Source organism: Hyaloscypha bicolor (assembly GCF_002865645.1).
Source record: "Hyaloscypha bicolor E unplaced genomic scaffold K444scaffold_60, whole genome shotgun sequence".
In the NCBI taxonomy this organism is placed as follows: Eukaryota; Fungi; Ascomycota; class Leotiomycetes; order Helotiales; family Hyaloscyphaceae; genus Hyaloscypha; species Hyaloscypha bicolor.
Window position 1 is genome coordinate 523,657 of NW_020194562.1, and position 25,516 is coordinate 549,172.

The 25,516-nt window shown below is 47.5% G+C and overlaps 11 protein-coding genes across 11 annotated transcripts; 6 read left to right on the forward strand and 5 right to left on the reverse strand.

The window, feature by feature from the left end:
• Window positions 1-107: 107 nt before the first annotated feature.
• On the forward strand, window positions 108-2,057 carry K444DRAFT_612574 (uncharacterized protein). The gene is made up of 3 exons (XM_024880162.1): window positions 108-247; window positions 298-1,116; window positions 1,165-2,057. Exons 1-3 carry the CDS (start codon window positions 182-184, stop codon window positions 1,903-1,905), a joined length of 1,626 nt encoding a protein of 541 aa, XP_024737307.1. The 5' UTR covers window positions 108-181; the 3' UTR covers window positions 1,906-2,057.
• A 1,003-nt stretch (window positions 2,058-3,060) lies between these two features.
• On the reverse strand, window positions 3,061-6,791 carry K444DRAFT_528583 (glycoside hydrolase family 18 protein; the record flags this gene model as incomplete). The annotated part of the gene is made up of 9 exons (XM_024874737.1): window positions 3,061-3,271; window positions 3,331-3,834; window positions 3,912-4,026; window positions 4,087-4,261; window positions 4,347-4,981; window positions 5,071-5,517; window positions 5,587-6,042; window positions 6,095-6,521; window positions 6,579-6,791. 9 exons carry the CDS (start codon window positions 6,789-6,791, stop codon window positions 3,061-3,063), a joined length of 3,183 nt encoding a protein of 1,060 aa, XP_024737308.1.
• Window positions 6,792-9,694: 2,903 nt separating this feature from the next.
• K444DRAFT_643010 (glycoside hydrolase family 18 protein) lies at window positions 9,695-10,773 on the forward strand (the record flags this gene model as incomplete). Its single annotated transcript, XM_024884807.1, has 2 exons — window positions 9,695-9,871; window positions 9,925-10,773. 2 exons carry the CDS (start codon window positions 9,695-9,697, stop codon window positions 10,771-10,773), a joined length of 1,026 nt encoding a protein of 341 aa, XP_024737309.1.
• Window positions 10,774-12,712: 1,939 nt separating this feature from the next.
• On the forward strand, window positions 12,713-14,058 carry K444DRAFT_629366 (uncharacterized protein; the record flags this gene model as incomplete). The annotated part of the gene is made up of 2 exons (XM_024883045.1): window positions 12,713-13,305; window positions 13,371-14,058. 2 exons carry the CDS (start codon window positions 12,713-12,715, stop codon window positions 14,056-14,058), a joined length of 1,281 nt encoding a protein of 426 aa, XP_024737310.1.
• A 189-nt stretch (window positions 14,059-14,247) lies between these two features.
• K444DRAFT_392267 (uncharacterized protein) lies at window positions 14,248-14,964 on the forward strand. The gene has a single exon (XM_024872451.1). It carries the CDS (start codon window positions 14,436-14,438, stop codon window positions 14,763-14,765), a length of 330 nt encoding a protein of 109 aa, XP_024737311.1. The 5' UTR covers window positions 14,248-14,435; the 3' UTR covers window positions 14,766-14,964.
• On the reverse strand, window positions 14,724-16,314 carry K444DRAFT_612576 (uncharacterized protein; the record flags this gene model as incomplete). Its single annotated transcript, XM_024880163.1, has 1 exon — window positions 14,724-16,314. A coding segment is annotated over exon 1 (997 nt), but the record flags the coding sequence as incomplete, so codon positions are not given.
• Window positions 16,315-16,618: 304 nt separating this feature from the next.
• Window positions 16,619-17,662, forward strand: K444DRAFT_612577 (uncharacterized protein). The gene has a single exon (XM_024880164.1). It carries the CDS (start codon window positions 16,645-16,647, stop codon window positions 17,200-17,202), a length of 558 nt encoding a protein of 185 aa, XP_024737313.1. The 5' UTR covers window positions 16,619-16,644; the 3' UTR covers window positions 17,203-17,662.
• Window positions 17,663-18,186: 524 nt separating this feature from the next.
• Window positions 18,187-19,857, forward strand: K444DRAFT_528550 (uncharacterized protein; the record flags this gene model as incomplete). The annotated part of the gene is made up of 2 exons (XM_024874735.1): window positions 18,187-18,473; window positions 18,519-19,857. The coding sequence occupies 2 exons, from the start codon at window positions 18,187-18,189 to the stop codon at window positions 19,855-19,857; spliced, it is 1,626 nt and encodes a 541-aa protein (XP_024737314.1).
• A 674-nt stretch (window positions 19,858-20,531) lies between these two features.
• K444DRAFT_663214 (uncharacterized protein) lies at window positions 20,532-22,125 on the reverse strand (the record flags this gene model as incomplete). The annotated part of the gene is made up of 3 exons (XM_024886806.1): window positions 21,824-22,125; window positions 21,547-21,765; window positions 20,532-21,495 (listed from the first exon to the last, which is right to left on the reverse strand). Exons 1-3 carry the CDS (start codon window positions 22,006-22,008, stop codon window positions 20,532-20,534), a joined length of 1,368 nt encoding a protein of 455 aa, XP_024737315.1. The 5' UTR covers window positions 22,009-22,125.
• A 242-nt stretch (window positions 22,126-22,367) lies between these two features.
• K444DRAFT_663215 (uncharacterized protein) lies at window positions 22,368-23,559 on the reverse strand (the record flags this gene model as incomplete). The annotated part of the gene is made up of 3 exons (XM_024886807.1): window positions 22,368-23,229; window positions 23,284-23,380; window positions 23,499-23,559. 3 exons carry the CDS (start codon window positions 23,557-23,559, stop codon window positions 22,395-22,397), a joined length of 993 nt encoding a protein of 330 aa, XP_024737316.1. The 3' UTR covers window positions 22,368-22,394.
• A 987-nt stretch (window positions 23,560-24,546) lies between these two features.
• K444DRAFT_392379 (uncharacterized protein) lies at window positions 24,547-25,225 on the reverse strand. The gene has a single exon (XM_024872452.1). It carries the CDS (start codon window positions 25,125-25,127, stop codon window positions 24,738-24,740), a length of 390 nt encoding a protein of 129 aa, XP_024737317.1. The 5' UTR covers window positions 25,128-25,225; the 3' UTR covers window positions 24,547-24,737.
• Window positions 25,226-25,516: the final 291 nt, after the last annotated feature.

The window sequence follows — 25,516 nt, forward strand, 5'->3', positions numbered from 1 at the left end:
TAGTGCTGACATGATCCCTCAACTTCGGCGGTCCTGTGCCGCCAACAGCCCCTGTCTCATCCCTGCCGCCACAATACTGTCATCAGCAACCTCGTTTTAGCCATCTCAACGACGCTCACAGAGATTGACGACCTCCTAAAACCTCTATGCCTGGTGACGTTGGGTGTGGAATGATCATAAGATGGTACGAGTGAAGAGCGAAGGCCGTAGCAAAGGCTGTGAACGGTGCAGGGCACGTAAAGTCAAGGTGGGAATATCCCGCACCCCCACAGTCCTGCTTACTCACCTTAAACACAGTGTGATAAAGCCTCTCCAGCATGTGCGCAGTGTCTGAGATTGGGAAAAGAATGCTCTGGTGCTGTCACTGGAATGGTCTTCCTCCACGCCGATGTCACTACAGGACTCTCGAAGACAAAGAAGGTCGTACATGCCCGAGAACGCGACAGCCTAAAGGGGGGTTCGTGCTCCCCTCTTGAACCCGATCAATCTTCCCAACGATCTAACTCTTCCACTCCTTCAACTTTTGGAACCCCCAGGGAGGAGGACACTCCCCTACCTTGCAGGTCATTGCCCACCTCCCCTCTGCCCAACACGACGAAAACACTCATGCGTTGCTACTCTCCGGAACCGGCTAGCCTCCTGCCAACACATATGGACAACTCCCCCATAATGACTCGGCAATACATCTCCCACTGGATAACAATCCTCCAAACCGAAGGCCTCCCGTGGATGTCGCGCCTCCCATCACTTCTCACTCAAGCATCCAACTCCTCTTCCTTCGCCATCGAAAGGTGCGTCCTTGCGGTAGCACTAGGGTACCACGGCAAGCTCGTCAATTCCAAAAGCGTGATGGCGGAGGCCTACAAATGGTACGGCTTCGCAATTAGAAAGCAAAGAAGCCAGCTTGAGCAGTTCCACCCTGAAATGAGACAGCCGAGCCTGGAACAAATATGCCTGCCGATCATGCTGACGATCTTTGAGATCATATGTGGAACAAATCTCACGCCTTATTCTCAACACGTTATGGGTGCAGCTAGGATGCTGGAGATTTTGGGTCCGGCGGCTTGCAGGGAAAAGCAATGGTGTTTGATATTCAGGACCGTGAGGACGCAGATGGTAGGTACAATTCGTGCGTTTCTTGAACGAACGCTGATCTGGGTCTAGTTCTCTGTCTCTATCTTCCACCGCGTCCCATCTTTTCTCGCGCAGACGGAATGGCTTACAATTCCCTTCGAGGGGGACGTAAAGCCCGCAACAGATAGAGTCATGGATGTTCTCACTATAATACCGTCCTTCCTATTCCGAGTGGATCGAGTTTCATCATCTTCGGGTGCTTCGGAGATTCTAGCGATAGAGGCCGATGCATTGAGAATAAAATCAGAACTGGATAAAACTAGCTCGAGTTGCTCAATGGAGGGTCATAATCATAGCACTAAAGGGGACGCCGACGGCCTCCCCACCACATCCAATAGCCCAGAGACCCAGAACACTGCTGCAGCGGACTGTTCAAAATTACCAGATTGCCTTCTCGTCTCTTTAACCTTCTACGAAACAGCACAAGCCCTCCTTTGCTGGGTACTCTCTCAGGTCAGCCAAGAATCAGTATCAGAATTATGGGGGAAGGAGTTACTTGCTAGATGCGATTCACTTCTTGATCTGGCAGAACCGCTTCATAGTCACCACCTCAGCGGTATTTATGTGAGATTGGCGTATTCGTTGAGGGTCGTGGCAATTGTGAGCCCGAGTGAAGAGCAACGGAAACGAGTGAGGAGGACTGTGGATAGGTGGAGGTCAAATATTGCCGCCGGCGGCTTTTGTACGGGCGTCACCCTGGCAATGGAAGAAGATAGAAAGGTGGTGAGGATGAATGGTAGTAGTGCACGGAGGATGATGATTGTGGAATAGGGAGCATATATGATAATAAAAGTGACACGAAGTACATTTAGCAGTCTCTTTTCAGATTTGAGTTAAAGCGCCGGAGAAGACTTCTCTCTGATGTGCAATAAAAAAAATAAACTTTTAGGAGCTGCTATTTTATAAATAGAGGATTCCAAGGGGGGGGTTTTTTTTAGTAAAAAAGAAAGCTTAGTATTATAAATATAATCTTATATTAAACTAGGAAGTCAAAAAGAGAATATAGTATTATTATAACTAGAATATAAATTCAATTTAGCTTTTCTTAAATCTAAGTTATTCTTTACTTATTATATTATTTTATTTGAAATTCTTATTAATACTAGTAATATACTTATATTTCTAATACTTGAATATTTAATTAGACCTTAATATAAGAAATTAAAAATGTATTTTAAGTCGAGAAATAACTTAAAAGAAAAATAATATATAAGAGCTAAGTATTTAGTTTATAAAGTATTAAAAAAGCTTATTAATTATATATGACTATTTTATTTAAATATATATTAAATAAGTAATCTTATATAAATTAATTAAGAAAGAATTTATTTATTTATTTTAAAGAATTAAATAAAACTTTTTTAATTACTTTAATAATTATAATAATTAAAGCTAAATTTCAATTCTTAAAAACAAATTTAATAAAAAGCTCTTTAAATATTTTCTATTAAATAAAAAAAGTATATTAGTATTAAATATAATTAAAAGAAAGCAATTATGGGAAAGCGCCTCAAGGCACGCATCTCAGCCTGCTCGTGTATGTAAATACAGCTCCGCACGTGAATATAGCTCCCTATAATCAAGCTACGGTGTATTGCTTAAGAGTATATCCTCACTTGCGCGACCCACGTAATATAGAGCAAGGAGTTGAGCGGAGTCGTGTTTCGAAGGCGCGTGACAGGGTGCCTCTGGGCTATAAGAAAGCTAGGGTACACGTGAAGGAAGCTCCCAGTACGGTAGAGACAAGTTTCAGAGCTCCCAGTTCAAGCGCACTCTCTAGTTGAGTTAAATGAAACAGCGAGAGTGTAGTGGGGGAGTTGCTAATCATGCGATTTGTTTAGACTTGTAGCCACCCATTACATGCCATCTCATTGCTTGAGAGTATGTTATATCATTTGCTAATTGTAGTTGTGCAGCTTCCAAACCTCAGTTGCAAGGAAAGTTAGGAGTTTTGTTGCCAGTCAACTCTTTGGTTTGCCAGTTGCCGAATGCCTCCGCATCGCTACAGACTGGAATATTGTTGATACCTGGAGCCGTTATGTCTGCATCCTGGATTGCGGACAGAGTATCTGTGTTGCTTGCATCCGCCATCGTTCCACCATTTCTATTTCCATTGGCAGCAAACGAATTAACGGCGCTAGAGATACGTCAACTTGATGTATTCCAGGAGGCATATCAGAATTGAGATTCACATACCCCGTGATGATATGATTGAGAGTCACTCCGCCCCAATTTTTACCATCCAAGGAGCTCAATCCTGGCACTAGTGCAAAAGAAGAATCAACACACCCATTTGAATCACACGATCTAGACGTCCCAGAGACCCCAGCTACGTAGTATTGCTTGTTTCCAACGCAGGCTCCTGTCAAGCTGGCTCCGGCAGGGGTGATGTGTATATCGTTGGGTAGAGCAGCACCGCAAGCGATCCCAGGGTCGAGGATGAAGACTCCGTCATCGACGAGACCCCATGCGAATGGGATCAAGATTGCAAACGTAGATTTGAAGATAATTGCCTGAATATCCAGGTCAGTGGGCACTGTTGCCATCAGGAATACGCCATCTTTGATCATCGAGGATAGCAAAGCCGTGTTACTCCCATCGAAAATATTTTGATTGGTGAGGTCTATTGTCTTGAAATAACCTTCTGTTAGTTGGGCTAGTGTTTCGGCTACTGTGTTCAACCTATTGATTGCCTCGGAACTGGAAGACCATTAGTTACTAATCATTAACGTAATTCTCTGAATAGTACCAGGGACAAGAAGATTGTGAGAACTTACGCAACACTGGAATCCTTTATTATTGTAATTGAATTCGAAACAAATGCGTTTACCGAATCCTTCAGGGTTCCCAAGGCCTTTGGGTTTAGCTTAAAATAAGGCAAATCTCTCAAAACTAAGAATTATCTGTTAGTATGTTCAATTCTTGGTTATCCGAGATCTCTGCGTGACTTACCCGAGTTCCAGATTGGTGCTGCTGTAAGTGCGAAGCCAAGACCGAATATATCAAGGGCAATCTTAAAGAAGTCCGGCTCGACCTTAACAGGAGCGAAGGTTGAAGTGAAACCTCCAAGCTGATCTGCCAGTGGTCCGTGAGCGTTGGTGACTCCAGTGTAGAATGCCTCCAGTAACTGTAAATAACATCAGCCGGGTCTCTTAGTAATTCGAAGTATGGGAGAAGGTTCCACCCGAGGGAATGATTAACGAAATCCGTACCTGCTCGATGTGTATGAACGAGTTTAGAATGAAGTACCCGGCTGGACCACTATCGGCGCCAACAGTGTCATGACACTGCAGATCGTTTCCAACGCAGCCATCAAATGCATTAGTGGTCTGGCAGTCCATAGCTCCTGGTCCATGAAAGAAGTCGCTGATAGCTTCTGTAAAACTTAAACTCGATCCCTGCCGGTGGTCGTTGTAGTGGTTCAGCGCATCTGTCCAAGCTCCGTCTGCACCAATTCCATACCAACGCAGCATCGGGTTTTGATCCGTGGTGGTAATCCACTGATTGGTGCAATTTATTGTCCTCCAGTTTACTCCGCTTTGGCCGATAGTTGAGTACTGAAGAAAGTCGCAGTCTGGTATTGAAGCAGGGCATGCAGCTGCGTTCTCGAATGTTGCGAGGTCAATGGCCCAGTCGGTTGTACCGGCAAAGTTGAGGTCTTTGAAAGCAGCGATCCTTCGAGCCTTTTCATTGTTGTCCATATAAGCCACCCATTGCACGGAATTGTAGAGGAGTATGTTGGAGCTGCTTGCGCTATCGTAGAAGGCTTTGGCGGTTGGGTTGGTTGCAATTATTGCGTTTATTTCTGCATTTGAGATGTACCCAGGCTCAGCCGTACATGGCCCCGCTGCATATCAAAGTAAGCGTCAGTAAAACTTTACGCAATAGATTCAACTTTGGATAACGTGGGAATGAACTTCGGAATATTGGGCTCACACGTAGCTCCCGAATCAGGCCCAACAAATGTACACATTGGTCCCGTGCAACCAGCAGTTGTCCCCTTGAAAGAACGGCCATAAGAAGTCACGCCGACAGCAATCTTGTTAGTAGTAACACCAGCTTTCGTAATCATGGATAGTGCGTCGAGAGTCTCAGTGAAATTCACATGAGATCTAAGGCAGTTTCCATTGGCACAGCCGGAACTTGAGAAAGTATTCCCATAATCCCACTGTCCGTGTAAGTCATAGGTCATGTAAATGATATAGTCGACCACAGCGGCCATCTCGACGATCGGGAATCCCTTCAAATACCAATAGGAAGCTGGAGCAGCAATCGAGACAGTCTTTCCAGCAGGAAGAGCAGCTCGTACCATTTTGAGGAATTCGAGGTAGTTGGGACCATCGGTTGGACTCCCGGGTGGAATGCCAGGGATATCTGGTGCTCCTGGATTTTCATTTGTTAGTTGTCAATTAAAGTGCCAGCTGCCAAAAAATTCAAGAAGAAACAACTGACCTGGGTACTCCCAATCGAAGTCCACACCATCAAGACCATTAGCAACAATGAAAGCCACGACATTGTTCGCAAAGGTCTGACGATTCGCACTGGTAACACCCGTTCTAAATATAGGAAAACTATCCACATCGGTTGAGAAGCTCCATCCACCAAATGACAAAACCTTTTTGAAGCTGCCCTGCGGCACTGCTACGAATTTATTAAACTGGGCAGCGACATCAGCCCCAATAGCAACTTTGAAATCGGTAGTAATGGACCCAAAAGCGAAATGAACATGAGTATAATCATTTGCTCCGAAGAAAGTGATATCTGAAACGTCCATTTTGAGGCAGGAGCGTGAACCAGTCCAGCCTTCATAATATCCAATCCGCATGAACTGGTTAACTGGTGGTGAGACGTTAATGATGTTCACTCCACAATTGGAAATACAGCCATTGGCTCCTGGTGCAGCAGTTCCTACAGGTTCCATTAAAATCAGTCATGGGTAGCGGCTCTTTAATATGCTCACCAGGAGCTCCTGTCATAGAAGTTGAGATAGTACAGAACTCCAACGTGGTACCGCACTGTCCCCAAATATCACAACAAGCATTAAGCGGACAAGGATTGAGCGACGCCAAGGAGATCCCCGCAGGAGGTGGTTTCGTACCCGGGACTTGAGGTCCACAGATGGCAGCATCAACAGGTGCAGGCATTGGAGGTGTCCCAGTACTCAAGCAGATAGCCGCACCGGCCTGGAGTCCAGCACAGCCTGTCCAGCCCCATGTCTTGGTGTTATAAGCCTCGATTTGGGCGACGGTGAGAGTGCCATGAGCGGTTGCAATTGCAGCGCAAAAATCTCCTGGGGCGACCTTGTAGACGAAGCAAGTTCCGCTAGCGTTTTGCTTGGGTGTTAGGTCGGGGAGTGTGCCTGCGGAACAGCACACCCGTTGGCCAATCTAGAGGGATATCAGCAATTGTGCGGTGCAAGATTGGTATTGGGGGGGTTGACTTACTTGAAGAGTAGAACATAACGTAGGGCTGGGGTTGAATGTTGTGAATTGAGCAGCGGTAACGCCACACTTAGTAGCCAAAGCTCCACATGAATCCCCAGAGACAACAGTAATGGTACGACAATCCGCGCGAGGATCCAATTGTGCTTTAAGGACAGAAGAATCAACAGTAGAAATATAAAGCGCAAAGGCAAAGGATACAAGGGCTCCTTGCATCTTGAATCGGAATAATGATTTCATTTTCGGCACAGCAGCATGAAAATTTTTAGAAGTCCGTCGAGTTATTAACTAGGAAAGAGCGGTTCAACAAAGGAACAGAGACAGTATTTATCCCTTTTCAAAACTCGTGTTGACCGCCCTTCGGTATACCTCATACCAGGCTATAATCACACGGTGCCGCCAATTTGCACCTCAGGAATGCCCAAATCCAGCTAAGACTCACGATTGCTTATCGTCGTCACAGTCTCCCCTCAAAGATTCTTTTTGCACCCCTCCAACAAGCCATCATCTTTTTCTAAATTCTTCAAGTCATGAGGTTGCGGGATTTCCCCCCCCCCCCATCTTCCCCTTCAGAATAACGGGGCATCCACGTTTATCTACTCACCTTTCTAACTCGTCCAGATGACTACAAGATCTCTGCGAGCACATTGTACTATACCCTCTTAACCTATCAACAGCCGCAAACCTTAGCACACATATCCCTGGAAAATCTGACATCTAGGGCTACCACGAAAATTGAAATGCATCCGTTGTCGGCCGCCAATAATACATTCCTCGTCCCACAGCCTCTAACTCACCCCACGATGGAAAAATATGCTTAGCAATCACTTTTTCTTACTCAAGAACCCTAGTTTTGCAGGAATGCGCTTGGTTAGCCATCCATTCGATGCCCTATAGCTTTGATTCTTTTGACACGTGTGAGGCGTACTTGGCTGAAGGACATTTGATGGAAATCCGCGACCCCAGATCGTAGCGGCCGACACAATCTTGAAATCACACGAGGAAAACTCGGGTGTTCCTCGATGGCTTAATCCCTCTCCTAAGTCAATCTTGCTGACGATCTAAACGAGGTACGATTGAAGTTGTCAGTTCGAAGCCAGTGTGAGAAAGAAATACTCAAGGTATTCATACTACTCATGAATAGAATACAAGTAGCGTAAAACTCCAAAAAAAATTAAAAAAAATGAGTAGAGTAGAATATATATTCATGAATATTCATGAATAGTCACGTGGAAGTCACGCGATCTTAGTAAATTAACCTATATTTAAATTTTTAAAAAAAGAACTAAGGTGTCTATTAAGTAGCCTTAAATAAGATAAGCTAGTACTTATATAAGGCTAGATAAATACTAATTCTCTATAATAACAACCGAATTATTTTTCTTATAATCTTGTTTTTTATTATTTTTATTATTTTTCTTCTTTTTCTCTTGCCTTTTTCTTCTTTTTTAGCCTCTTCTAATTCGTCTTTAAATAACCCCCAACTTTTTAAGCAATCTATTCTCTCAAAATTACTCTCATTAAGTCTATTACGTAATTTAGTTATAATAAAAGTGCTTTAAGAGAAGAATCTCTTGCTAGGAGCCGAGAAAGCCAGGATTTCTAAATATTTTCTAGCTATTATAGCTAAAGATCTCAGTTTCTTAATTACTAATTATTAAAAATAGGATTACTATTATTATTAAGTTCTTAAGTCGAGGTAATTCTAGAAGTATTATCGAGCTTCGGTTCGCTTACCACTTGATTGGGTAGCGAGGTGGCACTAGTGCAAGAGTGCCCGGAGCTCTACTAAGTAAGGCTAGCCTAGCACGTGCAAACGTCACGTGCACACTACTCAAAATATTCATGAATACCTTGATTAGAATATAAGTAGAATATAAGTGGTGGGAGTATTTGGTGAATAGAATATAAGTAGGGGCCACTACCCTACTCTACTCTATTTGTGACGGCTGGTGTCACATGGTTGGTTTCAGCCAAAGGGGTTGGTTTCAGCTAAGGTTCCAAGCTATGGTTCAAACCAAGCTCGCTTCCAAAGCTCGGCGTTTCAGTAGTCTTGGCCATACCTACTTATCCACTGCCACACCTCACTCCTCCTCCTTAGCTTTAAATTCTCAAGACATAGGAAATCATTGATCTTTGAGCCTCGTTCCATTGTTCTGTTCCTGCCGTCACACTATTCATTGTTCACACTGCGCGAAGCAAGTGGAAAATATCGTGACTTTTGAGATTAAGGGAAGCAGGCTGGAAGTGCCTTTGGAAGACGTTTTACGCTACAATTCATGGGCAAATTATACCCATGTGGAACTACTCGCACACGTGATATAAAAATGGCAAAAACTGCACATCGGGTTGATAGGAGCCGTTCACAAATATCGGAATTAACCAACAAGATGCTCTTATTGGTCAATTCAGAGCTGTTGATTAATGAAATGTATAATCCACTAATTAATATCGTCTTCCTGATCTGGTAATTGTCAAGTCGTATATAGTGATTTTTGATAATAGTTCGCTAGCTGGCATCTACTACACTGGAGTAAAGTATTAAAATTAGGCTTTGAGTGTGCTCAATAATTTAATTGCACTTCCCCATTAGGCAATTACAAAGCCGTGTTCAAAAGAAATGGGGATGGTTTCACTTAGTAAAGATAGCAAAAGAGAAGTTAACTAAGGCGCTTTCTCTTTGCTCTTCTCTTTGCTTTATTCCGGAGGCTCGTAGTAATTAACCCCCTCTTGGGAATAATCTTTGTCTGAGCACTGATTATTATAAGACTAATATAATATACAGTCAATATAGTATAAAGTCTCCAATACACCTATTCAAAAACGTTACAGGGCAAACCCATCGACAAAAATCAAGGTAGTGGAGCGGGGGAGGCTGGCCGATAACACTTGACTCGTAAGACCCTGTTGAGTAGACTGTATTGCGAAGACGAAATTATATCCTTAATTAGGACTTTATTTAAATGATTAGTCAATACCATACCATTTACCAAAAGCGCGATTAATTTATCAATTGGAGCGTCGATGGCAGCTGCAAGCGGCTGCCGAAGTTCTGCCGCAACAGTTCTTAAGGTAATCCTTCAGCCTCGTCCACCTTGCTCCACCTTACGACACCCTCAATGCCTCCCATACCCCTTCCTCATACCCCGCAGATAGTAATTTACTACCAAACACAGCACAACCCTGATGGCACTCCTTGCTCAATCCTGCCAATTATAACCCAGCCCAATATTGCGGTGACACACGTCAACCTCGCCGCGATCCATCTCAATGATCCTCCAGGAAATATACACTTGGTAGACACTCTCTTTCCTCGACCTGTCTGGATAGTCTTTGCTAACCCTAGCAGAATGACCATGTTCCCTCTGACCCAAGATATCACACGCTATGGGCTGAGCTTCGAATCCTCCAAGCATCCGGCATCAAAGTCCTGGGAATGCTAGGTGGGGCGGCCAAAGGCTCGTTCACACGACTCGATCTCGACGATGCAACGTTCGAAGCATACTACATCCCCCTGCAAAATTTGATACGAGAGAGAGGACTCGATGGCCTGGATCTTGACGTCGAGGAGCCAATGACGCTCGCGGGCATAATACGGTTGATTGATAGACTAAAGACAGATTTCGGAGAGACATTTCTCATCACACTTGCTCCCGTAGCAGCGGCATTGATGTCCGACAAACCTGAGCATAATCTGAGCGGGTTCAGTTACGAAGCGTTAGAGGTCATGAGAGGGAAGCAGATTGCTTGGTACAACACCCAGTTTTACTGTGGGTGGGGAGATCTCAGCAAGACAGATGGATACGACTTCATGGTCACAAGAGGATACCCCGCGGATAAGATTGTGATAGGGATGGTTACCAATCCTGGGAACGGAAGTGGGTGGGTACCGTTCGAGATATTACAAGAAGTCCTGATCACTTTGAAGATCAGATATCCCGGATTTGGAGGGGTGATGGGGTGGGAATATTTCAATTCACTGCCAGGAGATAGGGACAAGCCATGGGAGTGGGCTGCTTTCATGACACGGAATGTCAGGAATGGCTTGCCAGCCGTTGCGCAGGATTTACCGATCGCCAAGGCGTCGGACGAGAAACCGATCCAATTCTTAGTAGTAGATGAAGATCCAAGGTCGCCTCAAGACGCTCCTGTACCCAAAAGCTTCGAGTATTACTCAGATGGCAGTGTCGAGGAATGAAAATCTTCACCTTCTGCCTTGATCTTCCCTCTATCCCTCCACTGATCCGAACAGGATCGAGTTGGTCAGAAATTGGTGGATTTTGGCATGTCAAAGTAAGTAGATATGTCCCATGTTGAATAAGCTAATCATCGAAAGAATATCTCCAATCGCCAGGAGTAGCCTGCATCAAAGCCCGGCTTTAGATGGAAATATCACCAAACCTCGAACCCAAACCATAATCCCATCGCACCTACTCTTCGCCGCTGCGTCCGTCCCTACATTTCAGTGCGACGGTAAGAGCCCCAAAGCCGTGTTGCGATTCTCAAATATCGATCTCCCAAAGAGAACCGTCCATCTCCTAGAAAATTATGTCTCCTTCCGCCTCATAATCATCCCCCGGTCTAATCTGGAGTAACGAAACCCGTGCCACTTGCAATGCTAAATACCTATGGATATAATTCTACAGAGAATAGAGCACATGATAAACGCTGTGAAGCGTAGTTTGCCAACATGCAATTCAGGCTATTCAAATCATTACTACTCAAATTCCTAGAGTTACTGCCTGGACCAGGTATCTTATTTCTTCCAGGTTTGACATATCGCTGCTAAGCATGGAAACCGGAGAGCCATTCAATAACCAAAGTACCACAAACGTTGAGACTCTAATTCGAAAAGCAACTCTCGACTGCGCTTGATTGACTAGCTAAACCATCATGGAGATCCTGGTTCTCTCCCAAAACGCCAAAACCCTCTGTGAGATCGCAATCCCGTCTGGTATCTTAAATCGTGACCTTAAATTACCTCCCCAAACCAGACTGGCAAACTCTCCGACTGCTTCAAAAGAATTTCATCAGTTTGCCATCGAATTATCCTTCTTCAGCGAACTTTAGTTCAGCATTCAAGCCGAAGACCTGAAGTGTTCCGAGGAGTTTGCGCACACCCACATTGGGCAAAGCAAGTCACGACCATCATCACCACACCGCCCTTTCCTCTAAGGACAAGACATTCAGCGAGCTTTTTTCCCAGGCAGAGACTCTCAGAGAGCTGTTAGTAACTAACTTCAACTACCCTGAAGGATACGACCCTGATCTGGAGAGAGTGAGGTTGAATGAGACGACGCACCAGGGGTATATCTAGTATGTACAGTACAGCATGCTGAAGTCAGTCAGTTGGATCTTTTGAGTATTGGTATGCAGAGACTACCCAACCTATCCAAATCACAGTTGGGATCTACTTTCATATGTTTCTTAGGTTGGGGACCTGTGGAGGCGTATGGGAACCAGTCCCGGTCCCCTGCTAGACGGAGTTGGGGGCAAGCCTGGCCCGCTCCACCTGATCATCAACCGATTTCTGGTCATGTAATCCGGATGATCCCCTCTGCCACGTGGGAAGTCAGCACGGAGTCTATGCAATATTTTTTTGCAACGGAATATGGGGAGTTTGAGAGATTTGAAGCATGATGTCTAGTTTGATGCGTGCTTGAAGGAGGCGCGGAAAGCCTTTGTGAGATCACCGACTCGTTAGCTCCAGATCCGCAGAGACTTGTGGGAATGGAAATGATCCAGATCCTCACCTGGCTTGCAAAATCGATACAAAACCTAACGGAAGAATGTTCGAGCCACTCATCCTAGAAATCACGGGAAGGCCAAAGAACCGTGGACGCTCATCTGGACCCTTTTATCTGTGGCAGCCTAGAAATGCTTCGTTCAAACAAAGGAAATAGGCATTTCCTCTTTCCAGAATACTTACGATTGCCCATCACCTTTCTTCTACATACCATCTTCAACTTTCAAATCTGATTCACTTTCAGGACCAGAAGATTTGAGAACTATCCGTCTTCTCGATTCACCCATAAAAGAGAGCATTCTCTCTCCGACCTCCACCCCGTCTTCCTCAAACCGGCTTCCTCAAATGCGACAATATCAAGCACCATCGCCATTACAACAACTCAAACAGAATGTCACCGAGGAAGGGTATCGCCGTCAAGAGGAAAGCTCCCGCAAAAGGAGACACTGCGAAGATGCCACCTGCATCGATGGATGCTCCAAAGAGAGGTCTCGGTCGCCCCGCGAATGAACCCATCAATGAGGATTCGGATGAGGAGGAACCAGCGAAGAAAAGTCGTGGTCGTCCCAAGAAAACGACATCTAAGAAGGATACAATCGATGAAGATGCCATGGAGGTTGATAGCGTGGATAGCGTCTTTGGGTCTGCCACGAAGGAAGCAGGTCGTCCCCTGGAAAAGAACGCCAAAGCAGCTCTTCCGAAGGCTTCGGAGGAGGAGGAGGAGGATATCGTCGAGCCACCGACCACAAAGAGAGGTCCTGGCCGCCCTCCTAAGAAAGCAGCCATGCCAGCTCTTCCCGAGTCAGATGCCGAGGAGAACATGGAGACACCAACGAAAAATCCCGGTCCAGGTCGCCCTCCCAAGAAAGCTCAATCTTCTGGGCCGTCTGGCGGATGGATCTACGTCAAAGATAAAGGCACTGCAGTTGAGTCGTCTGTCGTCCATGCAGGATTCCCCTGGGTTTCGACCTTCACTCTCGGCAAGTAAGTTCCCCCTCCTTTTCTTTCCATCGTTACTCCCCTCCAGCTCTAACATTACGGAATCTCAGAGATGACTTAATCAAATACCGCACACACGCCCACCGCATCGCCTTCCTCATCCTCTCCGGCAAGGCTACCTTCTTCCAAAAGGCCAAATCCGACATTGCCGACCGCGCCCTCTGCGGCATCCACGACAAGCAGAACGAGATATTCGACATTGCCAAAAACACCACGTATCGTACTCAGCTGCTTTCGAAGACTTGCAAGGTGGTAGAGGGTCATGAGGCGCTTGATCAGGTGACGAGAGATCGTTGGATCATCAGTGGAGATATCAAGTGGGACAATGGTGTCAACTCTGATGTTGTGGGGAAAGTTGTGAAGAAAGTTGTCGATGATGGGAATGTGACTGCCAAGGTTCTAGCTGCGCATCGGGCGCAGGAAGATGAGAGGTCTCGCTTGGCTGTGGAAGCTGAAGCTGAGGATCAGGATGGAGATGGGGAAGAGGAGCTAGTTACGCCGAGCTTCAAACATGGTGGGAGTAGAAATGGCGAAGATTACAACAGTCTGTACGACGCGGAGAGCCAGAAGGCGAAGGAGGAGCACCCTGAGACCGACTACGGTGGCCCGAATTCTGACGTTCCAAAGAACAAAATGGATCCCGGTGACGATGGGGAAGAACATCAGACAAAGGAGACTCCGAAGAAGAAGAGGAAGGGCCAGAGTGGAAAGGGCAGAGAGAAGCTTCCAAACAAGTGATGGGTAGCCATGAAGCACAGATTGATATTTCAGTTTGGAGGATTGATCTCTGCAGGAAGCAGCACACAGACTGGTTGAGATGTGCGAGGTACTGGTTGGGATTGCTGAGTTTTAGTCTGCAGCTTTGCTTTAGGCTTTGGAGCTTTCAATTTGCTTTCGAGGAAATATCCTCTTCTCTAGTTTTCGCCGATAAATGAGAACGAAATCAGAGTCGACTTCTTCTCTGCATGCCACACCAGTGACTTGCACGCGAGATCTTCTCACTTGATAACAACCAACCAACAACCTTACTAGTCCCTGCCTTCTCTTCTCTCCTTACTCACCTCAACATCGCTACTCTCACGACCCCAGACGAAAAACCCCTGCCACACTCAGAAATGGCGACCGGGCACCCCCTCTACAAAACAAAATACTCCCTCTCCCTCCCTGATCCAATGATACCGCAGCCAAGACACCATACCGTGCTCTTCGTCCCTCTCACCTCATCCTCCGACTCACCCGGCACCATCCATCATGTAATCGGCAACCTCGTCTCAGGAATGGCATACGCCTCCCGCTCAGAGCCGCCACCAGAGGAAAATGAGATGTTCTTTAGTCGAGAATTGTTAGGATCCGTGTCGACGGATGACTATCCAAAGAAAGCTGAAAAGACACTTAGGGAAGTGCCCGTGCCTCCGGTACAGAGGAAGTTTAGGTGGAAACGATGAAGATTGAACGGATCAAGAGTGATGGTACTTTCCGTAAGGAAGGAGAGGCGAGGGATAGAGTGTGAAAGTGTACAGAGTGGATCGAGGAGTTTGTCATCCCCAAACTTCGTTCAGTAGGATTGTTGAAGTTGAAGGAGGCGGAGAGTGGAGGTGGACAATAACAGGTTGGGGGGCGCAATATGACCACTGTGGATGAAGCAAAAGGACCGGACCTCGTCTGCGAATCCTTGAAAGCATAGATTTTATATGTATAAGAAGAGAAGTCGAGCTGCACTGCAGCATGATGGGAAAAAACCCAGACCCAACGTCCCGCAAAGGCTACCAAAGCATCCGTCCAACGCCCAAACACCTAATGCTAAAACAATCCAACATCTCATTTCATCTCATCGTCAAATCATGACGTTCATCAAACTACCCACTCTTCCTCCATGGCACGATCTGAGCTCGGCGTCAACGTCCTCTGCACACCCATCCCCAGCCTCAACTTCCCCTTATAAGGCCGCCTCCACTTCCCCTCTCCAATCATGAACTTCGGGCTGCCCACGGGACTCGCAAGAGATGTCTTGAACGGATTCTCGCCCTCTCCCTCCTTTCCCATCCCAACTCCCAGCTTCGATAATCGAGATGGAAATTGAGAAGCCCTGAAAGGATTATCGTTCGCCATTTCCAGCCCCAGTCTCGACAGGCGCTCTCCGCCTCGCGACGGAAGCCGAACATCCATGCCAATCTCCTTGCTAGTGATGAAGTACAGGTTCGTGTCCGAATATACCGATATCGAGCGTTCCGTCATCGCGAGTGAGGAGCGGAGATGTGCGCGTCCGGGAGGAGGGATCGAGACGCGGAAGGTAGGGTGTTCCTCCGGGTTCGGGGGGAGCAATTTGGCGTCCAGGAGAGAGAAGTGTTGGAGATCTTGGAGGCTGTTGCGGTTGGAGGCGATGGAACGCGCGATGAAGTATTCGTAGAGGGGGAGATGGGAAGTGGGTGCCGCGTCGATGGATTTGCGGTATTGGCGTTTTCGTCGGGGGCGGCGGTATATGAGGAACGCGAGGGGGATGGAGAGAATGAGGAGAATGAGGATTGTGATGGCGGCTATTATGCTGCCATTCAGACTGGAGTGGGTGTTTGTTGGTGCGTCTTCGAGACCGAGCGACGAAGAGGCAGAGGTTTGAGATGACTGACCGACATTGGTTTGCGAAGCAGCGGAAGAAGCCGTTGTTTGAAATGTCGAAGGTGGCCGTGATGTCGGTCGTCCAGAGGGTGCCGATGTTGGAAACGGTTTGCTTACACTGAGAGGCGGTGGTCCCAGTCCGCCACTACCATCACCTCCTCTTCCCCCTCTGCCACCGTTCGGACTGCCATTCATTCCGCCATTGCCATGAGTCGAGAATGGGCTTCCATTGTCGCCCATATGGACATTAGTAATTAAATATCTCGTAAAGGAAAATTGATTAGATAAGAGAAGCTGCACCTGATCTACAGGGCGAGAACGGATACGCCAGCGTCAAGAAAGAAAGAGCCGAACGAAGCGAAGCTTGACCAACATCAAGATACAAACGAGGCAAGGGGGAAGATGAAAGAGAAATATTCCGGAGACATTTGAGAGGAGCGTCACATTGAAACAACTGACGCGAGGCTCATGTGGAATAGCTGCACGCATGAACCACTAAGGACGAGCCGTTGCATAGGCAACAAGTTGAAGAGTGTGTGGTTTTAGATGTTGCATTTGTAGCGGTAGTTGAACGCTTAGAGAGGGCCCCTTCAATGCCGATATATATTGGCCACGGTGTCATGGTGCATTCAGGGTTTGAAGGACGTAAGTCGTTTCACGCTTATTTCAACAACAAAAACATTGGGTTCGGACACCTAAATCAACTGTCTAATGAGTGCTCAAGAAAATATTATTTTGAACACGAAAGAAAGCACCAGCGATTTCAATCATCAGGGCACAGCTCATTTGGATTATTTTGCCAATAGATTGCACGTCCACCCCGTTGACAGAAGCAACTCGAAAGGCCGCAAAATGCATGAAATATGGAGTAGATCCACAAATGGCCACGAAAAGGAGATAATAAAAATTTCTGGCCTACTACTTCAGCAAATGTTTCTTCACAAATGCGCCTCACGAGAAAGTTTCAATTCAGCTGGCGGTGATGATTTTCAGTCTAACCGTTGGTCGAATTTAGGAGCTGGATCAAGGAATGCCCCCGCTGTCGAATCAGCAACTGTTCCTGTACGAGAAATACGGGCGATGAGGCAGCTTTGCGCTCGGATTGGACCCGGAGTGCATCGCCAGACAACAAGCGTTTGGACCAGGAATGTCCGTATTTCAGCTTTACGATCATGTGACCTGCCGGATAAACAAAAAAAAAGTCCAATTGGTTTTGATTCTATGCACGGAGATGTCTGGAAAGCGGCCCGGGCCTTTGAAGGGGAATAATGCCTGACAGAAATGCCATGGATTTAGTTCGCATTCTGAAGGTGCCACTCCCAAGAGCGAATGCACTCGCATCTTTTCGTAATGGACGTCGCGATGATGTCATCGAAGCAATTGCAAGACCTTGCAACGGGCATGAGCGTTTCGACCTAGCCAAGGAAAATCCGTAGGAGGGTGCCTTCGGATGAGTCTAGAGGTCACAGATGCCTCACGGCAGAGGTCAGTGTGAGTCTGGCCCATAATTCCAGCACCATGACGGCCAATATCACCATCCACGGTACTGGTAACCAAATATAGCTCGAGCTGTGATGGCGGACGATATTTTCCGGATCCGCAAGGCATCCTTTTCACATGACTTCATCGGCCTTTGGTCTCGTGCTGCAAAACCTTGGAAAGGCGCGCAGGAGGTTCACTGATTCGTTTGTCTCCCAGGAGGCGGACCGGCGGTGGCTCCGCATTGGAGAATGCAGCAATCGTGTCGATCAGCGAATTGGTCGTATGATTCTGCATGAAACATGAACACTGACGACATTTGCAGGCGGGAGCATCAACCCCATGAAAGAGTAATTGGGAATGGGTTTAAAGGCGAACTGGAATTGCTCGAACAAGAGAAGAATACATAGAGAGATAAAAATGCAAAAATGGAGCAGGAAAAGAACAACTATGGACTAGCTGAAATGGCAACGGTCGTCCCTGCGCCACGGCTTGCAGGGAAAAAGGAGAATTCGCTTGGCTTTTGAGGACGGAACCGGGTAAGAGCCACGCGATCAAAAATGCCATCACGAAACCTCATCGTCCCCCAGTCCTTTCTGATCGAGCCGAGGTATCCTCCGTCAACTTTTTATCACTCCTTAACCTTTCTTTTTTCTTCTTTCCACTTGTACATTCTCATCTCCCAATACCCAAAGCGTCCGCAACGCTCTCTACGAACCTCACGATCTGACGTTTTACCCCTGAATCCCATTGCGCACAATCGACACCGCTGAAATGACCTCATATCTGTCACGTCTGAGCCCCGTGCCAGGCTTCCCCGAATACACCGGTCCGCACAAGGTCGGCACCATAGACGTCGAACTGCCAGTCTCTGAATTGGATTGTCCCAGTCCTTCGCCCGATGAGAGCATCTCGACCGTCCAGTACCGAATTTTCTATCCGTGCCAGCCGGATGCGAAAGGAAAAAAGAACGTCAATTGGCTTCCAGCGCCCCAACGAGGATACATCTCTGCATATACCAAATTCCTGGGTGCTGGCTCTATGCTGGCAGACCTTATTTCGTAAGTCTTCTCCTTCTGTCCTCCAGGAAAATGCTAAGTGAACAGATATTTCCCAAACCACCTCTCCTACATCTCGATCCCCGTGAGAAAGAACGCTCCGCTCCTCCAACCGGATACAGAGAATAAGCGATGGCCCGTAATGATATTTTCGCATGGTTTGGGCGGATCAAGGAATGCATATTCGCATCTGGCGGGATCAATTGCTAGTCATGGCGTTATTGTGATAGCACCTGAGCATCGAGACGGATCGACACCAATCTCCTACATTCGCGATGTCCCATCGAACAATTCCATAACAGAGAAGAGCGCCGCGCGGAAGAGCAAGCGGACAGTCAACTATGTCCGTCTCTCTCACACACCATCACCAGAAGTCGAAGCAGGACGAAATGCACAACTCAAAGTCCGACTGTGGGAACTCGGTGCCATTCACGATAGCATCCTGAAGCTGGACGTCGGCGAGAAACTTGAGAACCTCAACACCTCCTCCACATCCCTCTACCCATTCAAAGACACAATGGACGTGCACACACCCGGCAAGATATCTTTCGCAGGCCACTCTTTCGGCGCAGCCACCGTCAGTCAATTCGTGAAGTCAACCTTCTACTCCCCCCACACCTCCGAAGCACCCTCCTCCTACGAACCACTCTTCCTCCCCTCTTCCCGCTCCGCAATCACCTCACAAATAACCCCCCAAACCCCCCTCATCCTCCTCGATATCTGGTGTCTACCCCTCCGCGCAGCCTCCATGAGATGGCTCTGGGACCACCCCTTCCCCTGCTACACGCCCTCCGGCCCCGGTGGCTCCGCACTCTTAGCTATCGAATCGCAAGCCTTCTACAAATGGAGCGTTCACTTGAAAGCCACGAAGCGGCTCCTATCACCGAATCCCTCTACCTTCGAATACAACTACAGCAAGGAAGACGGTGGGAAGTGGATCGAGCCCAACTTCTTCTACGCAAACGCCAGCGCGCATCTAAGCCAATCCGACTTCGGGCTGCTCTTCCCCTGGGTAACAAAGCGTTTTCTCGCCGCCGAGGAACCAGAGAGGGTAATGCGGCTCAACGTCCGGGCAATCCTACAACTCCTTAGAGCACAAGGAATCACTGTCTCCGCAACGTCGGCGAAGGACATGGAGCTAACGGGCAAGAAAGGCATGGAGACAAAAGACGATAGGTTGATTTTGGGGAAGAAGGGAGTCAGGGCTTGGAATTGGATTAGCACGAATGTGGAGGAGGATTGTAAGGATGCCGAGGATGAGGTCGAGGATTCGGAGACGACGGAGCCGGGTGAGGCCGTTGTGGGGAATGAGTTGATGAAGCATACGGATGGGACGAGTGAGCAGCTATCTGAGCTCGTACAGACCCCTGAACCTGCGAAGATATGAGCTTCTGAAGACGTAGAAGGGAGAATGAGGAGCGATGATGAACCTGATGACATTTGATAGAGCTGCATGGAGTTTTAGAATAGACGGGATGGCGTGGATTTGCATCTGATTTAGCGTTTCCTTCGTGCTGTTAGTTGGAATTTGGCATACCGGGCACTTGCCAGGACTGGGTTTTCGTTGCTTTCTGGGAAGAGTATGTATCATATGTTTAGATGTACAGTCCCACTTGGGAAGATAGGAAGATAGCAAAGATAGGGGAGAAAATTGAACGAAGACTTGAAAATACATGTGGAGTAGTGTCTACATTGATGGTCATTGTGCTTTTAGTTCTTTTTATTGCTGTTTGACTATAGTACAATACTACTCTACATATTCCTTGCTTGATGCATTGTAGTTCTAATTCGTTGTCCAAGTTAGTGAGTGTGGATGTGGTGAAGTGTCATCGATTTTGTTTGATGCTGTGGAAGCCGTGGGATGGGAAACGAGTCATTCCGAGGTCGCGGGAAGAGAATGCTCTCAAATCGAGCCGATGCACGATTCGAAGCATGTGAAGTATTTTGCAAGTTCAATGTGTCGCCCATGACTCAGAGTCTGGTTGATGTCGAGACTTCAGTCGAAGTTGGCAGATTGTGTATTGCCTGTCCTGTCCTGTCAAATTTCGATCAAAAGTTTCTTTACACCGATCTTGGGTGCAAGCTGAAGTCGATGGCGTTGTTCTCGGATTTGTCTCCCATGAAGCCATATATTTTTGTCGCCGCGGGCGTGACGACAAGCTCAACACGCGCGATCTTCGTGGGGTACAGTGGACCTGGGTCTTTAGCTTGCGCTTGATGGATTCTCACGGAGTCCATGTAAAACTGGTCCAACTGAAGCTTGTCCTCAAGAAAGACGTCGTAGAGGCTTTTCCCCTCTTGCCAATTAAAAGGCTTTGTGGTCTCCTGCAAATGGGCCAGCTCGGTGTCTGAGTTCAATGGGTCGGTGGAAGGATCAAAGATCAAAACCTCCTTCACGCCACGTAAACGTAGATGCAGCGAGAAGAATGGCGTAATCCGCCTCGGCGCCCAGTGTACCAAGACTCGCTTGACGGCATGACAATCTTCGAAATCAACCTTATTTGTGCAATCGCGACAGAAGCAGACTCCGCATTCATTGCATCCAACGTATAGATAGTCGGAATCGAAGTCGAAATATACACGCGGTTTCGTAAGTTTCGAGTCGAGGCTGAGCTTATACCAACCTAATGCAACTTGGCGAGACTCGGCGCAGACGTGTAGCATGGCAGGAATTGGAGTCTCAGAGTACTTTGGTCGACGAATGTCTTGAATCCATGGTGCATCATCTTTGAGAAGATCAGACCCATTTCTCCATCTTTCCACCCAGAGCGGGGGGTCTAAGAGGTCCTTGGACCAAGAAATGCGAACAATTCGAGGATCAGGCCTAGCGTACTTCCAAATCTTGAGTCGAAGTTCCGTAGGAAGACGACCGAAACATGCGAAAGTCTTTAAGGGAGGCGGAAGCGCTGTCTGTTGCAACTGTGTGTTTATCAGCGGCTCTGTGGACTTCGCCTTGGATTTCTCCTGCTCTGTGTCCAGCTGCTGTTGCTGCCAGGCCCAGTTCCCAGTCTGATCAGCATTCGTTCTAATGGACCATTAGCACGTAAACAATGAAGAATTATGGCATTGACCATACCTTTTCTCGGTCGTCCATGCCCTTATCGTTCCAAGCGTATTGCCAGCCAGTTGGTCCGCAAGTCCATCAATATCCTCGTCCAGAATATGCTTCGTACGGTGTTGCGGTGGCTGCCAGACCTTGGACTCGGTCGCGTGGCTCAGTGCCTCGTAATAAATCAGATCAGAGACGGGTTTCTCCTTTGCCTTGGTAGGATCGAGTCGAGTCCGGATTCGCGGCCTGTTCTCAAGTTAGCTATCTCTGACACGAGGTGAAGAGTAAAGGGGGGGGCATTTACGGTCCATCGGTATCACCGACGCGTTGGGTTGGCATTGCCCCTGTATTGTTGGGGGAAGAATTACGATGCGCCTGGGAGCTTGGGAAGATCAAGTCTGGACTTGACGTTGCCGCGAGATCGAGATCGAGGGCGGCGCGAGGAAGGAGCTCCAGGAGAGCAGTGCCTTGCGGAGTGGGTGCAGTCATTGATGCTTTCTCGATGGTCTTTGTGGAGTTGCGAAGAATTGAAGGGGTCGTGTTGAGTTGGCCATATTTATTTGTGGATTTGTAGCTGAGAGTCTGTTCGGCAAGTGCAGCAGTCGAGGTAAAATTTAGGACGTTATTGGTTCACTTTTGACGCGTATCGCGTGTATAAATCTGCAGAAATTTATTGTATTAAAGTGAATCTTGCAGTTGAAGCTATCTTGTTCCTCGAGCAGAGAAACGCGCTAGAGTTGATTGCGGGATAGGGTTCAAGTCACAGAATAGAGACAACGAGGACCTTCTAGGCTTTGCATGTTTTTATTTGCCTAGTATAACTTTGAGAACATTACACAGAATATATTCACGCTTCTTCTCCTATGTAGAAATTCTCAGTCTAGCGGGCAGACAGTACAGTATTCCGTGGTTCTGGCCGTCTTAACCTCCTGTGCCTGGAACGAGAAATCTAGTTTCGTGTTCTCAAAGACTTTCTCCCCGAATCCACAATTCTGCATCACGTTGTGGGTTCGATTCGATTCCACGGTGCATATCCTCTTCGGCCTGAAGTTCTTCAAACCCGGAAGTTCTTTCCGGTGAAGCTTGAGTTCCTTGTAGACGTCCCTCATACCTAGCAACTTCTCAAACTGGCTCGAGGAGAATGTATTTGGAGAAAGCGTCAGATCTGAAAGTATAGCACCCTCCTTTAACTCCGCGGAGAGGGGCCCTAGAAACAAGATGCTTTTAGCAGACTCGTTGCACCATCTTGTAAGATCTAGAAGCCTGACAAAAGGATGTCTTTGGTTGATTTTGTCCTCGTGGATCACAACATTTCGCATGGAGCGCCGGTCTTTAGCCCAGCGTCTTGTGTCTTTAACCCACTCGTCCCACCTTGAAGTAGCACGATCGGGAGAGCTGGAGCCTGCAAGTAACATACGCTGATTTGATCCGTAGTACATGTAGTCCTGCCGGGGGTCGATGTACGTTCCACCATATCCACAACTCGGACAGAACAGGAGTATATACCACCGCAAAGCAAGGGATCGGGACTCGTAGCAAGCATGGAGCAGATTTGGAACCGGGGTTCGAGAAACCAGGTGCTGGAATCGACAGCCTGCGGTCTGGCTCGTCGATCTAGAAAGCTTGATGATCCTGGGACTTGGTCGTGCGAACTTCCATATGATAAGCCGAATTTCGGCCGGAAGGAGAGAGAACTTCGGGAATGCGGCACTTTGCAGGTGTCAGTGGGGCAACGGCTCGGTCTGTTATGCTTTTGAGACTTACTGTGGTGCTCTGAATGGACTTCTAGCATCGAGGGACAAAAACGCGACGCGGACGACAAGCTGATTGATCGCCTCAGGAGTGTTTGCCAGCCTCCCACCTCGTCAACCTGGCAGCTCTTTCAAAGGATTGTGGAATGAATCAAACCTCAAGTTCTCAATTCGCGGTTGTCTCATGTTGACTCTGGTATCGTAAGGTCTTTTCACAGGCAGACGAACTGCCGCGGAGGAAATTGTCACGTCCTGATGATCCAGCTTCCGGAGTTTCGATCTGCTGCATAGTTAGCTTTGAAAGAGAGCAACAGAAAAGTGGGATCGGATAATATATCCATACTTCCTGGTCGGTACGGTGCCGTTAAAGAAGTCCCTGATTTCGCTTTTGTTGCCCAACTTGCGTTTCGTCATCTTGGAGGAGGCTGTTGGCGTCTGTCTCACTGGCTAGAGATCGGAGCTGACGCGAGAATGTTGCGGAGGGGGAAGCTGTAACGCGTAGCAGACATTGAATAGAAGATCAAGATGTGTGTTGGAAATCTGGGAATGCAGCTCTCCGTTGACAATTGCTTTGCAAGGTGGTGAATGTTGAAGGTCGATTCGGAGGATGCGCTCGCGAAAAGACGTGCCTGATGGACTTGCGCAGCGCCCAGCAAATGACGTGGTGTGGAGGACGAAGAATCGGGTTTGGGAAAGAGATGGCAAGAACGGTAGGAAATTTTTCGGGAAGAAATAAGGTGGTGACTTGGAGGGTTAAAAGTGAATAGGGGCTTGAAGCGAGAAATTCTGCCAATGAAAGCAGAAAGCCCCCGAGATCGATTTTCTGTAAAACTAAATTTCCCCAACCCTTTGGGACAACAGGATTATAAATGTACTCGGCTTTCTGGGACAGCGGGATTGCAAGTGCATAGCTGCAGAAATATCCTTCCCCATATCCGCGGTCATATTCACCAACCCTGTGCAAAATTGACATTGTACCAGCGAAGTAAAATGTACCACGCTCTGAGCACATCCTATCCGTTTCTGACAACATCGGAAAACCTGACTGTCTGGATCTTCGTCAGTGACCAGGGTCGGTGGGCATAATCCTGTTCTCCCCTTTGGGGTATATCAAGATAGGTCTCATACAATATCCACCCTCTCTGCCAATTGAACTGGAATGTGACGGGCTGGAATTCTGATTGTTTGGCGTCTCCCTGGGACATCCCTTCTTCGTGCAGAACTAACAGTGCTTCGGTAGCAGCAGGGCAGTATCCCCCCGTAGACAAAAATTGTTCCGAGAACTGTGAAGCCCCTTGAATCACCCTGGTGACTTTGCACCTCGCTGTATCGGGGATTGAGTATAGAGAACCAACTGAGCGATTGGGATGATTTTGGCCTATAAAATGGGATGTGGGCAGCGTCCGAGGCAAATTCAAAGTATATGCGAGCAGTCTTGCGAGATCCTATGGTAGGACTGAATGTAAGTTAGTACCAGTTATTTGCGATTTGACGTGGTTCTTGGCAGACTTGGAGTAGTGTCAGGATTTTTGAAGTCGAGTAAACTATCTCCTCGCCTTCAACTCCATCAGTATTTTCGAAGATTGTAATAACTCGCGCCGGTGGGTGAGCGAAAGTCCAGACCATTCGACTGATTTCGGGTGGTAGTTTCGAGAACAACGCGAGCCCCTTTTGTATGGGCTGGCCGATGGTTTGCAGGATGGGGCTGGTCATCGTTTCTCCGAGAGTGCCAGCCCTGGACTTGAGGGACATGATTTGCGTTTTGAGAGACTCGTTCTCTGTACCCAGTTGGAGATTTTTGGCTTTCGAGTGCGGCAGGCCGATCCTCGATGCTGGATGGACTGGGCGAATGTTCATCAGTTGCTGGTACAATCAAGCGGCTGGCTTACATTTTGCCAACGGACTGATTGTCTTTGGGAGACTCGGGAATTGCGTCAGATTATTCTTGTTGGAGGTGGTGAAATGAAGGAGTGGAGGTGTTGTCGGAAGGGAGGTTGGGAGGCGTCGAGGAGGGAGGAAGGGAGGTCTCAAGCGAGGTAGGGGCAACAACTACGATGCCGAAATCAACGTCAAAGAAAGTGAATAATTTGAATGTTCATATTCTTCTGGAGCAACTAAATTTGGTTGTCCATTTCCCCCTTGGGATAATTAGATGTATTTTTTTCAATGCCGGGATTTGTCGACTCGTGCAGTGGACGAAGCTGAAGGGGCGCTTGCTGTGTGGAGAAGATGACCAGAACCGATTT

Bases quoted from the DNA above. Each gene is read 5' to 3' on its own strand.
- K444DRAFT_612574 (XM_024880162.1), top strand. From the start codon at position 182: ATGGTACGAGTGAAGAGCGAAGGCCGTAGCAAAGGCTGTGAACGGTGC. The intron at 248-297 runs GTGGGAATATCC...CCTTAAACACAG, and splicing joins GCAGGGCACGTAAAGTCAAG to TGTGATAAAGCCTCTCCAGC. The intron at 1,117-1,164 runs GTAGGTACAATT...ATCTGGGTCTAG, and splicing joins GGACCGTGAGGACGCAGATG to TTCTCTGTCTCTATCTTCCA.
- K444DRAFT_392267 (XM_024872451.1), top strand. From the start codon at position 14,436: ATGGCGACCGGGCACCCCCTCTACAAAACAAAATACTCCCTCTCCCTC.
- K444DRAFT_392379 (XM_024872452.1), bottom strand. From the start codon at position 25,127: ATGAACATTCGCCCAGTCCATCCAGCATCGAGGATCGGCCTGCCGCAC.
- K444DRAFT_612577 (XM_024880164.1), top strand. From the start codon at position 16,645: ATGAGTGCTCAAGAAAATATTATTTTGAACACGAAAGAAAGCACCAGC.